Source organism: Galeopterus variegatus, unplaced genomic scaffold, assembly GCF_000696425.1.
Source record: "Galeopterus variegatus unplaced genomic scaffold, G_variegatus-3.0.2 Scaffold1401, whole genome shotgun sequence".
NCBI classification, from domain to species: Eukaryota; Metazoa; Chordata; class Mammalia; order Dermoptera; family Cynocephalidae; genus Galeopterus; species Galeopterus variegatus.
This window is the reverse complement of record NW_007727512.1, coordinates 187,910-203,913: the sequence shown is the minus strand read 5'-3', so window position 1 is coordinate 203,913 and position 16,004 is coordinate 187,910. Positions and strand designations below refer to the sequence as shown.

At 33.5% G+C, this 16,004-nt stretch overlaps 1 protein-coding gene across 1 annotated transcript in view; it reads left to right on the top strand.

Annotated features, from left to right (window-relative positions):
• The window catches only part of ZNF280C (zinc finger protein 280C), a 48,236-nt gene that overhangs the window by 1,946 nt on the left and 30,286 nt on the right, over positions 1–16,004 (top strand). Inside the window, exons 2-7 of the mRNA XM_008576783.1 lie at positions 3,470–3,616; positions 6,024–6,089; positions 6,190–6,323; positions 9,029–9,140; positions 12,462–12,632; positions 12,776–12,882. Coding sequence (XP_008575005.1) covers positions 3,481–3,616; positions 6,024–6,089; positions 6,190–6,323; positions 9,029–9,140; positions 12,462–12,632; positions 12,776–12,882 — 726 coding nt within the window. The 5' untranslated portion in view covers positions 3,470–3,480. The remainder of the gene's footprint in view (positions 1–3,469; positions 3,617–6,023; positions 6,090–6,189; positions 6,324–9,028; positions 9,141–12,461; positions 12,633–12,775; positions 12,883–16,004) is intronic.

Genomic DNA, 16,004 nt, shown 5'->3' with positions numbered 1-16,004 from the left:
GGTGCGGGGGCAGCACTGAGGGTTGCGATCCCGTTGCCGGTCCCGGTCTGGTACGGGCGCGACACTGAGGGTTGCGATCCGTTGCCGGTCACGAAAAAAGACAAAAAAAAAAAAAAAAAAGAAGTAGTAAGCAGTTTGAGATCATGTATATTAAATCTTGTATTGCACGGCATAGACTGCCAATGTAGTAAGAGGTGGAAGAAAAACAGGTCTAACGGTTTATTGAGGAAGTTATAATTGAACTAACAGTTGGGAAAGAGCAGGGAATTTAAAATTAATAAATTTAAGTTTTGGGGGGTGTCTGCTTGAAGTTACGTACTTTCTTTTTATGGCATTATTTCTAAACCTCTTTTACCACTTGTATTTGGTAGATATTGTACCCATATTAGAGGTGAGGAAATAGGTTCAAGTAATTTCTCCAGAGTCACATGATTAGAAATGGTGTGATGAAGATTTGAACCATTCAATTTGATGGCAAGTCCATGTTTTTCCACTATACTTGAATAATGTGGACATTTTAAGGTAAGGAGAAAGGATATTCTATGTGGAAGAAGCACGAATGAGAACTCCAAGGGACACAATGAGAATGGTGTTTTCAAGTATTCTAAATATGCAAATGCTAAACTGTTAACTACGCTTTTAATTATTTGACCTAGAGCATTCTATATAATGCTTTTTGAGGTATTGTTTAGAAAAGAAGGATGTTAGTTCATAGTATTGGTTAAATTTGGGAGGATAGGAAAGTTTGTTTCAGGGTTTGTATGTTTTGGTAGGTGGACTACTAAACACTAAATAACATTATGCAAAGGAATCATTTGTGGTATACCTGTATAAAAGGGGAAATTAGTTAAAAATTTGAAAAAAGAATGGCACCAGTTCATTAAGAGGTTTCTTGTGTGTGCTATCCCCAGATCATTGTTCTCAAGAAGTGCCTTTTAAGGCCATGGTATAAAGTATGGTCTTAATTTGGGGTCAAAAGTAGAAATGGCATTATTTTAATATAGTAAAATTACCTCTAGAAATACTGCATTTAAAAGATAAATTGAAGATATCAGTGTCCAAGCCAGAATCCTTAAGTTGTTGTTTTATTTTATTATTATTTTTTTTTATTTGTCCACCCATCCACATCTCACTTCACTTAGATTCATTCCCATTGCTATTATTTTAGTTTAGGTCTCCTTCAATACTTCCTTTTAACCAAAATGATACACACATGGTTTTTTAAAGTTGCATATCCACAGTTTCTTGAAGAGTGAAAGAGAGAGTGTATGTAGAGGTAGAGATAGGTGTTTGTGCATACAAATATGTGTAGCTGTATACTCCCTGTTTTTTCAAGGCATGAAATTTCAGTTTAGCTGTTTTTCTAATGAGTATTTCCATATTTCTCAATTTTTTAAACACATATGTACATCCAGTTATCTCTTGAATCATCACTTTTTTGCCATTAATGATTTTCTATCTAGCAAAATGAAAATTATAGTTATCTTACACTTACTGCTCTCTCCAAGCATCTCCCAATATATAGTTATATCTCAATTTTTGGTTAAATCATATTTGATGTTTTCATTATGACCATAATAAATATTGTTCACTGATGAACACAGTACTATGGTATTAAAATGTTATGGATACATTTCCTTTTCTCTATCTCTCTCTTTTTTTAATATATCCTGCAACTAAAATTTTTCATTTTTTAAATTAGCTAAGTTTAACATCAAGGTATTGGGTTCGGATCCCCGTACTGGCCAGCTGCCAAATAAATAAATAAATAAATTTAAATATAGATTAGCTAAGTTTATAAAAAGCTGTGGACAAGCCTTTCCAAATCCTTCCATAGCCTCTTAACTCAATTTTCTACATGGTAAAACTTGTCAGATAATTTAACAATTTACTTTTTAATCTTTTTTAGGGGGTGGCAGGTCTCCTGGGAGTAATGTTCTCCTGCCCTCCTCTGGCTGGTTGCTCTGTAAGCCTAGTGAACAGCTTTTGTCGTGGGACTTTTTCCTTTGTTTTTGTAATATACTAAATGTCATGTTTTCTGCATCTTGTGTCTTTCTTCTTGATTAAATCTTACATTTTGATGGATTCTTCCTGAGAAGGAAAAAGTGAATGAGGCAAATTTGTATGATGTTGCTGGTTTCTATTCTTGATGAAAGAATGTGAACCTCATGCTTGATGAGAAGAGTGACTGAGTATACAATTCTAAATCGAAAATTATTTTCACTAAGACTTTTGTAAGCATTATTTTAATTTTCTCCCCCCCCCCACCCAGATTTTAGGATATTCTCCTGGAGTTTTTCTTGTATTTTCCTTTGATTGCCTCCCCTCTTCTTTTTTTCGATTATTTTTCTGGAGCTTTTATTAGGTGAATATTGTACCTTTGAAAGTGATTTTTCTAACAATCTTGTCTTCTCTATTCAGTATATATATATTTTGTCTTTTAGTTCCACATTTACTCAACTTAGGCATTTGGGTTTTTTTTTTTTTTCTAATTGAAGTTTGGCTGCCTTATTTTTAATCTTTTTGTTTTCTGAATGTTACTTTTACAAATATTCTTGTCTTATCTCTGTAAAGATGCTGATCTTTCACATAGGACGTTTTCCTCAAATTTCTAGTGCTCATTGGTTGTCCATCCATATTTAAGAGTGAGGCACTAAAATGCTTCCTAGGAGTTCTGTGTGCTTATTCAGAACTTTTAGGCTGGCGGTATTCACAGTATGTTCTTTGCTTAATATCTTCAGGTGAGAAATGTCTAATCTGCTCTGGAATGGAATAAACTTCACTTAATTTTCCTATTTTCAGTCTAGCACCTCATCTTTACTTTGCTCTGTGCCTGGTATCCCTGAATCTGGTTCAATTTTTCTAGTATATCTCCACCTCTTGCCTCTTATTCTTAGTTTACCTCCCTTTTGTTAATACAGATGGGTTTTTTCAGATAATGGTTAGGTACAATCCTTTTTGTAGATATAATCATAGTCATATAACTGAAACTCACTTTGATTGGATTTGATCCTAAAATTTATTTGCCACTGTAAATAACTTCTGTCCTCCATTATCTTATCTATCTAGCTAAGTTGGGGGTTTTTTTGTTGTTGTTTTGTTTTTTGTTTTTTTTAAGATGACCGGTAAGAGGATCTTAACCCTTGACTTGGTGTTGTCAGCACCACACACTCCCAAGGGAGCTAACCAGCCATCCCTATACAGGGATCTGAACCCGTGGCCTTGGTGTTATCAGCACCACACTCTCCCAAGTGAGCGATGGGCCAACCCTAGCTAAGTTTTACTAGTTTAGATCTTAGAGACTGAGTTCTGAGTTTCTTCCTTTTGCTGCCATGTACTAACTACTGATACCAATTCAGTAACTGCTGTTAGGATTATTAAAGTACTTCTTACATATCATACTCTGTATTGCAGGAAAAGTATTTTTCTTTTTGAAAATAAGGTTTGCTTCTCTCCTTTTGAAAATTAGGCAGTTCAAAAATGTCCCACCTCATCTTGGAATGTGAAGAAGAAGATCTGGAACCATGGCAGAAAAAAGTAGAAGAAACTAGCGATGAAGATGATGATGAACTGATCTTTGTTAGGGAAATATCAAGTTCGAGACCAGCCGTTTCACGTAAGCATTTACTTTCAGTGAAGTGAAGTTTTATAAGACGGTTGTTTCTAATAGAAAAGCCTGTGGGCTGTCTTATATGTCCTTAATGTCTTTATTTTTCTGTAAGGAGTTGGAGGTAAGAGGAAGGGTAAAGGTTGATAGGAGCTTGTGAGAATTGGGGGCTGGGGAGTGTGGTTGGAGACCGGAGTAATGAGGTGAGAGGTTAAAATATCAGGTGGGAGAAGAGGGAAATAACTAAGTTAATTATGGGTTAAGATTACCGGACAGCATTGTAGGCATTCTGTGATTGGAAACCATGATTTTTAATGGAGCCAAGTAACCTGTTTATTTAATTTAAATTTTTTTTCTCCCTAAAGCCCAGATGTACAGAAAAGGAAGTGTTCAGAATGCTTTGCTTAAATCAGAATATACTAAATAAGTTTGTGTTAGTGTCTGATGGGGATTCTAATGTCTAAGCACCTGCCTCATCAAAGTGTCATCTTGATTCATGGCTACAAAATGCATAGGTGCTGCATGATTGTGCAGTCTCTGGTCTGTGTACCAACATGTGCTGTAGCTTCTGGCTACACCCATCTTCCAGCATCTACTGTTTATATTCATGAAGGAGGGAGGACATGGTCTTCGGCCACTGTACTTGGGCGATGCAGACAGTCAGCACACTTTAAGTCCTAGAAAAAGGGGTCCAGTGCCTTTGGAGATTATTAGATTTCTCTTACAGTAATCAGACTTGTTATTGTTATAATGTCAAAGTGAAGATGCTAGTGATACTTGTTAAAATGTCCTTTCAAAAACGTGTGAAATATGAGGGACAACATACTAAATTTCGGAGGAGAAAAAGGAAACAGATCCTTTCCCATTTTATTTACTTTTTTTAAGCCTGTAGCCAGCATGTAAGTTTTCTTGCCTAGTTCTTCCTTTTCTCTCTTTTTTTTTCTTGCCTTTCTTGACTCTAACTTGGAGTAGCACTTCTATTCAGTTTTATGAGAGGTAGAATAATTTAGCCAGTTAAATTCTCAGTATCATTTCCTGTAGCAAATTGGGAGGTACTAAGTGAAATGCCACTTTAAAGTGAAATAGGTGTATGTTTGGCATGTTTATTGTTGATAGTGGAACAGAAATTCTCTTAATTATTGTTTCTAGTCACTGTGACAATTTTTATGCTGAAATATTACCATATTTCAAAATTGTTACTCAAATCATCTTATTGAAAGTATGACAATTAAGATTCAAGCTGGATTTATATCAATTGTAGGTGACTGTTAACAGTACTCAACGAGAACAATGTGTATTAGTTTAAAATGATTCTATCAAAAAGAAGATTGATCCCCCAGTGGAATTTCTTTTCTAAATTTTGACTCAGAATTTAAATGATTTTATTGATGTTTTATGTGTAAGCCTTAAAATATTTTTAGCATATGGAATATGAACTAAATGTTTATATAGAACTATTGTAAGGGGCTGGCCCCGTGGCTCACTTGGGAGATTGTGGCGCTGGTAGCGCCAAGGCCACGGGTTCGGATCCTATATAGATCCCCTTACCGGTCAAAAGAACTATCATAAGTGGGGTGGGGGGAGGGATTGTAAAAAATTCATGTTTGCTAGACTACAACCACCAAAAAGTAGGAATAGCTCTTTAATGGCTTAAGTAAATACTTATCTTGAATTTCTGAATGAAAACTATATAAAGTTGTTTGAGCAGATTGTTCTCCAGGAAGACTTCTGTAGTGCTTAGTCACAAGGGTACTGCATCTCCATGATTAGAAAACAACCCTACTTTTGTGTGATCCTTTACTTTATAAAATTATTTTATGGGATCTGGTTCTTTTTTACTAGGAGAGAAAAGGAAAAATTTTGAGGATTAATGGGATTTTTTTTAATGCTTTGGACTTTTTCCTGATAAGCAATTTTAGATAAATCTCTGCTCTTTCAATTTTGGTTTGATTCCTCAATATCCTAGAAGTTCAGAAGTTCACATGGCTGCAAGAGTGAGCAATCCTAAACTGATCCAGAGCATCCTGTCAGGCTGAAATTAAGTTCTGGTGTAGTAGTAGATTTGAAACCCCTTAAGTTAATCGGATACTCTGGTAAACTCTAGGTTCAATTTAGTCTTCAGTCTCCTATAATTTCCCATTTCAGAACTCAAGAGTAATGATACAGATAATCCAATCAGCTTGTGCATAATGAAACTTCCAGGCTTTTATGGGTGTGAATGTGGAATGGGAGTTGGGAAAGGGCTTGATTTCAAGTCACGGGAACCTAAGTCTGTGCACAACCCTGTCACTATTAAGGGAAAGAAATACACTTCAGTTATTGATTGTGTATGTATATATTTTGGGAAAGTTTTTTTATTATCTTAATATATATTTTATTCAAGTAACAAATTTTTAAATAAATACAATTTTTATAGATATTTTGAACAGAGGTAACTCCAGCTCATCTTCAAAGAGAGTAAAGAATGATGCTCTTGATCCAGGTACAGTACTACTGCACTCTTTTAATTTTAAAGTAAAATATTTTGACACAATTGGTTATATAGAAATATATTCACTATATTGTGTAATTTTAAAATGCAGGTATCCCTGATATATTCAAGTCTGCAAGTCAACGCTACAAAGACTCAACATCAAATCCAGTGGCTGCCTTGCCTAGATTTAGTCCTGGATCTAAATCTTCACAAAGCTCTGCTGTTCAGAATGTGTCTAAACCTGTAAGTGTTTCTGAAATTATACAATCAGCTCAGGGACACATTGGATATTACAACACCAAGTTAGAATTGTGAACTGTCATAGCTAGTTACCATTCCAGTAAGCATATTCACCATCAGACAATATCACCATCTTTATAATATAGCTTAACCAGTATCCAAAGTAATAACTGCAGGAACAAATTATCCAGTATTGTTAATAAATCAGGTAATATGCCTAACAGGTATAGTATTGAAAACTAGGCTATCTAAGCGTGAATAAAAAGGTATAGTCAGTAATAAATATTGCATAATGGCAACATTTTTAAGATTGTAAACGGAACCAGGTGTTCTTAATTGGGAAGATTGTACCAAAGTCATTGTTGCTATTTATTCTGAAAGCATACCTTCATAGTTTAGTTTTTAAAACTTTTAACAGAAGTAATAGATAATAGTTAACATTTATTGGGCTGTTAATATGTGCAAGTCTTTGTGCTAAATGATATAAGTAAGTTAATCTTACTCAGTTCTTATGACATCCCTATAAGGTAGGCATTATTATTATCCCCATTTTATAGTTAAGGAAACTGAGGGTCAGAGAGGCTAAATGATTCACTCAGGGCCACACAGCTGGTAAATGATGAATCTGTGATTTCAATCCAGGTTAAGCCAGAGTTTTTAAAATATGCCTGTATACATTTTCATCCATACATTTAAGTATATACTTAAAAAATGGAAGCATTACCTTACAGTTAAATGGTGTAGTCCACAGACCCTTGGGGTTCCCAGGGACTCAGGGGTCTGTGAGGTTAAAACTATTCTCATAACACTAAGACATTTGCCCTATCAAAACTCCAGGTGATTGTAATGTGCAGCCAGGATTGAGAATGACATGTATGAGGGTACTTCAAAAAGTTCGTGGAGAAATAGAATTGCAGGATAATACAAATCTTTCCATGAACTTTTTGAAGTACACTCATATGTTCTCAAATTGAGAATTCTATGTAAGGGAATTTTCTCTAAATTTTTTTAACTATTTCATTCTCTTTACCTCAACAACTCTTTCAGGCAGGGAGGGAGATTATTATTATTATCTCTTTTAAAGTCAGTTTGATATAGCCTAAGGGCCCAGGCTTTGTGATCAGACAGATGAGGGTTCTAATTCCAGCTCCATGATCACTAATAAGTTGAGTTGTCCTGGGAACCTTACTTAACCGCACTCAACCTTAGTTTACTTATTTATAAAATGGGAGATAATATTAGGTCTTTATTAGTACTGTTGTGACAGCTACTTGATATAATACATGTACTGTGAAATAGGCAAGTACATTTAAAATACAAAATTATTCGTGGCTATTCAGTTGAAAAGATAAATGACTTGAAGCTCAGAAGTGACTTGCCGAAGGTTGCTATAGTTAAAAAAATGGACAGGTCTTCTGAATCCCAGTCTATTGCCTATTCTGCCTCACCATTGTATTTGGTATCTTCCTGAAATATATTATGAGACACAAGAAATTCCCAATTGGAGAATTATTTTAACTGTTGAATAATGTGTCTGCTCTCTGACATTGTGGTACTTAGTTGACCAGAGTTGTCACCTCAGAAAGGGTTTAAAATGTTAGCTTTATATGAGGAACTTCTGTTAAAGAACTATTTTTGGAAATTGCAAGTGAATATTTTCCATTTTTAAATGCACATATTTAGAGAAAATATTTACCTTGCAGGAAGATTGTGCTTGGTTACAATTAAATCATAGCCATTATTGCTTTTATGTAATATACATTAAGGTTCAAATGCAGAAATTTGCCTGTTATGCCTCATATTCTAGGAATGGAATGGTTTGGGTCAATTCAAAATCTGTCTCCTTAACTTCTTAACAAACCCGTGTCGTTAGAAAACTTAGTAGCAGAGTAAAATTTGTAATACCTAATTGTCTCTCAACTTGTAAGCACAAAACAAGCAAGCAAAATCTTTATATTCCCATTATAAAAGTAATGTGTATGGGGAGCAGGTTAGAAAAGAGACAGAGAAGCATACATACTGAATTTTGATTTTTGTATTCTGAAGATGGTTAGTGTGGCATGTAGACTATGTCAGTCAGGACCGTATATATACATATTTGATACCTATTCCTCATTTTTCACTGAACATTGTATTGGGAACATTTTTGTTTGTCACTGGATATTTCTCAAAAACATCTTGTTCCATGATAGTCTATCATTTAATTTACTTAACCATTCATCCATTGTTGGACATAAAGGTTTTTATTTTTTGCTATTATAAACAATTCTCCATTAAACATTTTCATTTCTTTAGCATAAATTTTTAGAAATGGAGGAATTAGTATAATTGAATCAAAGGATATGACCTTTCTTAAAAAGCCCTTGATAATTACTGCTAAAATTGTTTTTGTAGAAATGTTGTACCAAAATATAACCTTTACTTTGCCAATAGTATTATCTTTATTTTTTAATTTTAACTTTTTATTTCAAACTAATTTTAGATTTCCAGAAAAATTACAAAATAATACAGGGTTCCCATATACCTCTCACCCAGTAGATGCTAATTTTGGTAGAGAGTAATAATTACTTTTGTGTTTTATAAATTATTAGTAATTTATTCATTAAGGTTACCTTTATAATATTGGTATGGAGTTAAATTTACCTTTATAAAAGTTTATGGAAAAAAAATAAAAGTTTATGAAACAAAAGAATTGTAACTTTTTACAGGATTTTACAAAGAATTCATCACAAGTTGGATTGGATGATTCTTCAGGCTTACTGTTTGACTTGACCCAGGATACAATATCTCTGTCCCAAAAACCGACAATTTTTACAGAAGGTTTGGTTTAGCACTTTTTTATAAAAATCATAAAAAGAGACTTGATGAATATACATATTTAAATGAATTTCTGTTTTGAAGTCCATAGCTTCATGTTAAGTTTTTCATATATTGTAAGATGGAACAGAGCTAATTATTCCTGAATGTCTTCTTTGGTTGATTTTGTTGTTGTTGTTGTTGTTGTTGAATTTTTTACATTTAATCTTGCAGTAAGGAATGCTGCTATAGATTGGCACAAACTCAATGTCATAAAAGACTGACATAGTCAAAATTATTTTTTAAATTCTGCATGGCAAAATACACCATAAACAAAATAAAGGTTGCATAATATTTAGTACATTGTAATACATAAAACAGACAAAGTTTATTTCCTTTAATATTAGAAGAAATTCCACAGACCAGTAAGAAACGATGAGTCAACAATCTTGGGTGACTTTTTATAAAATCGTATTTAGGGCCGGCCCATGACTCCCTTGGGAGAGCGTGGTGCTGACAACACCAAGTCAAGGGTTAAGATCCCCTTACCAGTCATCTTTTTTAGAAAAAAAAAAAAAAAAAAAGTCATATTTAATAATAGAATATTTTTCTTTCTATTAAGTTGGCTGGCATGTATTTTTTGAGCTCATTCTCACTTGGAACCATCCATAGGCTGAAAAATATTAATATAATTTCCGTGAGTCAGGGCAGTTTCCCTGATACCTTAAATACTCTGTAAAAAAAAAAAAAAAGTATTAATTATTTGGAAGGCTATTAGTATGAGAAAAAGTATGTGGTCATAGTTTCTTAATAGGCTAGTGTCTATCCAAATAAATGATGTAGTTATGATAGTTAAGTATGATTGTATTATAAAATAATAGAATTGTATTGTAAAATGGCAGAACTAAAGAAATAGTGATTTGCACATAGTAAGTACTCAGTAAATATCCATTGAAGAACTAATGAAATTTTGCAGTTGAAGAGTTACAGTTCTCTGATTTTCTACTATAACATAGTTCTTCATTAACCTGAAATGAATTAGTATGCCAGTGAAGGAATTTCCTCTAGTTGAAAAATTCCCTATAATCAAAGCAATGACTATTTCTAGTTTAGCTAATTTGATGTATTTCACTAAATGAAGAGAGGGACACAATTTTTTTGAATGTTTAAATTGTTTACTAACAAATTTGAATATACAACATTTATCAAACTAAAACAAAAAATTTATGGTAATATGAGTGCCAAAAATATTTTCCCATTTTGGTAATACTTGTTTTGATATTCACCCTGTAGGTGTTACTTATCTACTTGGTAAAATAGCCAAGAACTAAAATAAATGGGGAGATAAAATGGTTGTCTTAAGTCTGATTTTACAAACTACATGGTCTTTCATAGAAAAATTCTGAATTCTTGAAGCTTCTAGAGGGTAAAGACAGTGACTTCTACTCTCTCTCTCTGAATTTTTATACTGCAGAGAGTGGAACTTTGCCCTGAATGGTAAAAAGGGTTATAGTTGATTAGGAAGATATAGGTTTAAGATTCTGTTCTAAAGATTTTTGTGACCTTTATCAAGTTACCTAACCTCTTTATATCTCAATTTTCTCACATTATTAAAATAAATACTTTTATTTTTCTCACACAATGCATTTATTCTCCAGACCTGAAATAAGCCATTTGGAGATAAAATTTTAATTCTTGCTCTGCTTATCTCAGAGCTTTCTTGAGGCCCAAATAAGATAAGTGAAAAGTAAAAAATGCATTATAAGCTTTAAAGACTTGACAACAAACATTTTTAGGATGATAATTATGAATGATAGTATGTACTATGTGTTCAGAAGCATGATTAATGGACTCCTGTCTAGGATCATCATGGAATGTTCTTAGAGAAGGGTAGATTTAAGCTTGATTTTTAAGAATGAGAATGGGATTTTTATTGACACAGATAAAAACAGATGAGGGTAAGGAATAGCACGAGCCAAAGGCAACAGAAATAAATAAGTTAAAGGGTCAGAATTGAAAGCTATTGAGCTCAGAGTGATTTTATTTAACTTAGATTTTCTTGTGCTTAAAAAATGTATATATTAAAACAGCATTTTTACTATCCAGCCCATTATATAATCTGTTACCTGGTTCAAAATTGGTTGTTTAACTAACCTAAGCATCTCAGAAGAATGTTAGTGATCACACAAAAATCAGGCCCAAGTGCCTGCAGTATAGCTGTCAGTAATCATATGCTTTCCTCAAATGTTATTTCAAAGAATAAAACAGATTTGACAGAGGAGCGCACTGATGTCATACTCTTATTTTCCTGTCATATATCTACTCTACTGCTTCTCCTGTTAATATACAGTTGAAAGCATTAAAATATGATGTACAGTTTTAGAATGTTTATCACAAAGTAAAATGGTATGTTATTTTCAAAAATCACTTTTGCTGGGTCTGGTTATAGCCTAAACGGCCCCATTTCTCTTGTGAATGCCCTCAATTATATAATTCTTTGGCCTTTAAGGTGATGATTTGCATACTCAAAACTATTTTTAGCAATGAAATTCCTATTCAAATAAAATTTTATGCAAAAGCACAGTAAATAAAACATAAAAGGAGAATTCTTTATCTGACATACCCATCATATTCCCTAAGATGGCCCCATTAGTATCAGGGGAACATAGGTTGAAAGCCATTATACTAACTCCAGACCTCTTCATATAAATGAGTAAGGTATTATTGTTCAAGATAAGTTATTTCCACTTTGTACAGGTAATTTAATCTAAACCACCTGTCAGGCTGTTAGGTGGAAAAAGAATCAACTTGAATTTTTTATTAGACATCTTAAGTTTTTTGTTTTAAGTATCTTAAAGGGTTTCTCTAAATTTTTAGAATAAATTTTTAAAAAATTTTACAAGCTCAAATGCATGCAAGTGTCTAAAGATAAATTCATTTACAGGAAGTTAGGGTGTTCTCTGTGCTTTAATTTTTATTTATTTTATTTTATTTGTTTGCTTGGAATTTTTTGGTCTGACTTCTTTCATGATACCTGTATATGTGTTTCTTTATTTGAAAGCATCTTTAGAATTTTCTTACATAAAGTTTGTTTTATGAATTGGTCAAATATATGTATTCCATAGTAGCTGTTTTTTCAATTTCTTTCTACCCTTTGATCATATAAATTTTTATCATTCTTTTTTCTCATTTGTATAATATGATAATTCAATCATATTACCTTCAATTTAGCTCCAAGATATTCTTAATTTTAAATGTAAGGCCATTTTGGTAGCAGTTTTATATAAGCAATATTCTATACTAAAATATTTACCAATTCCTTTTATACTGTTTAAATTTTTGTAGGTAAAGATCAAACTTTGCCTGTATTAAAACGTCCTTCTACTTCTCAAGTAAGCAGTGTTGATTCAAAAAAGTCAGAGACCAATGAAGATGTTTCTGAAATAAGTTCCTCTGCTTCATTGTCTTTAAGTAACTCTCCTTCGCTGACATCTTCCCAGTATATTCTATCACAAGGTAAATATGAAATCTGGCTTATAAAAAAGAAATGATATTATTTATGCATAAATTTTAGAAATTGTGATAAGTTTTAAAACTTTTACTGTGGTTTTTAAGGTTTTGAAAAAATGGATTTGAGTCATAAAAGTCTTTTGTTTTAGGTACGAATACCTCAACTCAATATAAAACTGGAGTGACTTTCCTAAAACCTTGTCCAAAGTGTAACGTTCACTTCAATCTTTTGGATCCTTTGAAATACCACATGAAGGTAAAACTTTTTTCAAAATTCAATTATTAAAAATGTTTACAAATCCCTGAAAATAGTGAAACACAGTAAGTACTGGTTTGTCCAGATATGTGAATAAGAAATCTTCTCATATTGCTATTTCCATATAACTTAAGTAGAAATTAATATTCACAATGATTATCTTTAAACAAGATTTAGAAGTTCTTCCCAATCATGAAACTTTAAAAATTAAGTTTATATACACTATAGTATATGCAAATTTCATTTTCATTTTAAATGAAAATAATGTATTAATCAGAATATTTTACTGACTAAATCATGCCATTCTTCAAACTTCTTGTAAAGCAGGCATTTTATTAGGTGCTTAATCTTTCTATAACTTAAAAATTCCTTTTGTTCACCTTATTTTTTGTCCATGGTAACGTATGCATATCAATAAAAATCTTAGCTTTGCATATTGATTTTCAACACCCAGAAATAAACTCCTGATGATGGAGCATTTCATATGAAGTGATAGTTTTAACTCAATCCAGAATATAGTTCGTATAGTTATAAATGAATTCTAGCTTTATATTGGTGTAGGAATTTTCAAAGTACTAAGGAAGTATGGGGTTTAGATAACACTTCACTTAAAGTATTTTAGTAGATATAGTATTCTGTTGTGTCTACGTAAAGATAGTCTGTATTCTCCTTGCATGCCCAGTGTAAATGACAGGAAGAGGGGAAGGAGGCAAGAAAAAAGGCAACATAGATTATAAATGGGAAAGAAGGGATGAGAAGAGTTCAAAGCAAAGAAGCAATTTAGGAAAAGGTATTTCTCACTATTTCAAAGACTGGAAAATTTTTATTGAAATTCAGCATTTTACAAAAAAGTAGGGAATAAAAAGGAGTGTTCTAAAATCACAAATACGAATCTCTTTATTGTGGGGCAGATGTGCATTGGGTCTATCACTACTTCCACCTCCCTGAGTGTGTTTGAGAAAGGTGAATACAAGTCTCACATTATCACTATTTTCTTTGATGTCTTTCAATTCTGTTTCATGGTTTTGCTCTTTAGGCTATAGATGGGCTGTATCTTATAACTTCACTGTAAATGCACCGTTTAGCATTTTAATAGCGTACTTTTCTGTCTTATTGTTTAATACTTTTTATTTTTTATTTATTTTTTCCTTTTTGTCTTTTTTCGTGTCCGGCAACAGATCGCAACCCTCAGTGTCGCGCCCGTACCGGGCCGGGACCGGCAACGGGATCGCAACCCTCGGTGCTGCGCCCGCACCTCGCTCAGCCAGTGAGCGGGAACCGGTCGGTATATGGGATCTGAACCCTCGGCGGGAGCGCCACCGCGCTCCCAAGCAGCGCACTGTAGCAGTGCGCCACTGGGCCGGCCCATTGTTTAATACTTTTTAGCCTGAATTCTGTTTTGTTTGGTATCGGGCTCACAACCCTTGCTTTCTTATTGTTTCCATTTACCTTTTATATTCTTTGCTTGTCTTTTATTTTTAACCCTTCTATATCACTTTGTTTTTGGTATGTTTCTTGCTTTCACCAGAGTTGTTTTTTTCTTTTGTGACCCTATATGCAAATGTCCTTTAGGAGTTGAGTTAAACCCATTTATGTTCATTGGTAGGAGAGATTTAATTGGTCTGATAGATTTCACTGGTCTTGGTTCTGTTACAATTTTTTGTTACACTTTCTTGCCGTATCTTTTTTTTTTTTTAAGTCCCTCACTTTGTGGTGGTTTGGTGTCTATGTACTTTGAGTTTTTAGGAAAGTTTTTTTTTCCACCTGAAATTGTTTTATTATATATTCTTGTCTTCTTTGTTAACCACTTTTTTTGAAGTATGATATACATACAAAAAGCTGAACATATTTCATGTATACAACTTGATGAGTTTGGAGATAAGTATACAACTGTGAAACCATCACAATATATACCATAAACATATCCATAAGCTCCAAAAGTTTCCTCCCACCCTCTTTATTATTTTCTTGTGATAAGAACACAACATAAAATCTGTCCTTATGGCGAACTTTTAAGTGTGCAATACAGTATTGGTAACTATATGTGCTGTGCTAAACAGTAGATCTCTAGGACTTGTTCATCTTGAATAACACAACTTTTGTACCCTTTAACTAATACCTCCCTGTCTCCCCTCCACCAGCCCCTGGCAACCACTATTCTACTCAGCATCTATAAATTTGACTATTTCAGCTTCCTCATATAAGAAGAATGTTGTAGTATTTGTCCTTCTGTGACTGACTTATTTACCTTAGTATAATGTCTTCCAAATCCATCCATGTTGTCACAAATGATAGGATTTCTTTTTTTGTGACTGAATAATATTCCCTTATATGTATGTACCACATTTTCTTTATCCTTTTATATGTTGATAGACATTTAGGTTGCTTCTGTGTCTTGGCTATTGTGAATAATGCTGCAGTGAACATGGGAGTGCAGATATCTCTTCCAGATTCTATTTTCAATTCCTTTGGATATATACCCAGAAATGAGATTGCTGGATCATACTGTAGTTCTATTTTTAATTTTTTGAGGAACCTCCATATGTTTTCCATAGTGACTGCACCAATTCATATTCCCATCAACAGTGCACAAGGGTTCCCTTTTCTTCACATCTTTGCCAACACTTATCTCTTGTCTTTTTGATAACAGCCGTTCGAACAGGTATGAGGTGATATCTCACTATGGTCTTGAGTTGTATTTGCCATATAATTAGTGATGATTAGCACATTTTCACATTCCTGTTGGCTATTTGTATGTCTTTTTTTGAGAAATGTCTATTCAGTTCCTGTACCCATTTTTAAATCAGTTTATTTGGAGTTTTTTGCTACTGAGTTGTAGCAGTTCCTTATATATTTTGGATATTAACCATTTACAGACATGTGGTTTGCAAGTATTTTCTCCCATTCTATTTTTGTTCTCCAGTTATTTTTAGAGAATTCTTCTAGAGAAATTCTATAGCTGAGAAGTGTGTACAATAAAGACCTTAGTTTTGGGCCGGCCCAGTGGCGCACTGGATAGTGCGCCGCTTGGGAAGCGCGGCGGCGCTCCCGCCCGAGGGTTCGGATCCCACATACAGACCGGTTCCCGCTCACTGGCTGAGCGAGGCGCGGGAGCAACACTG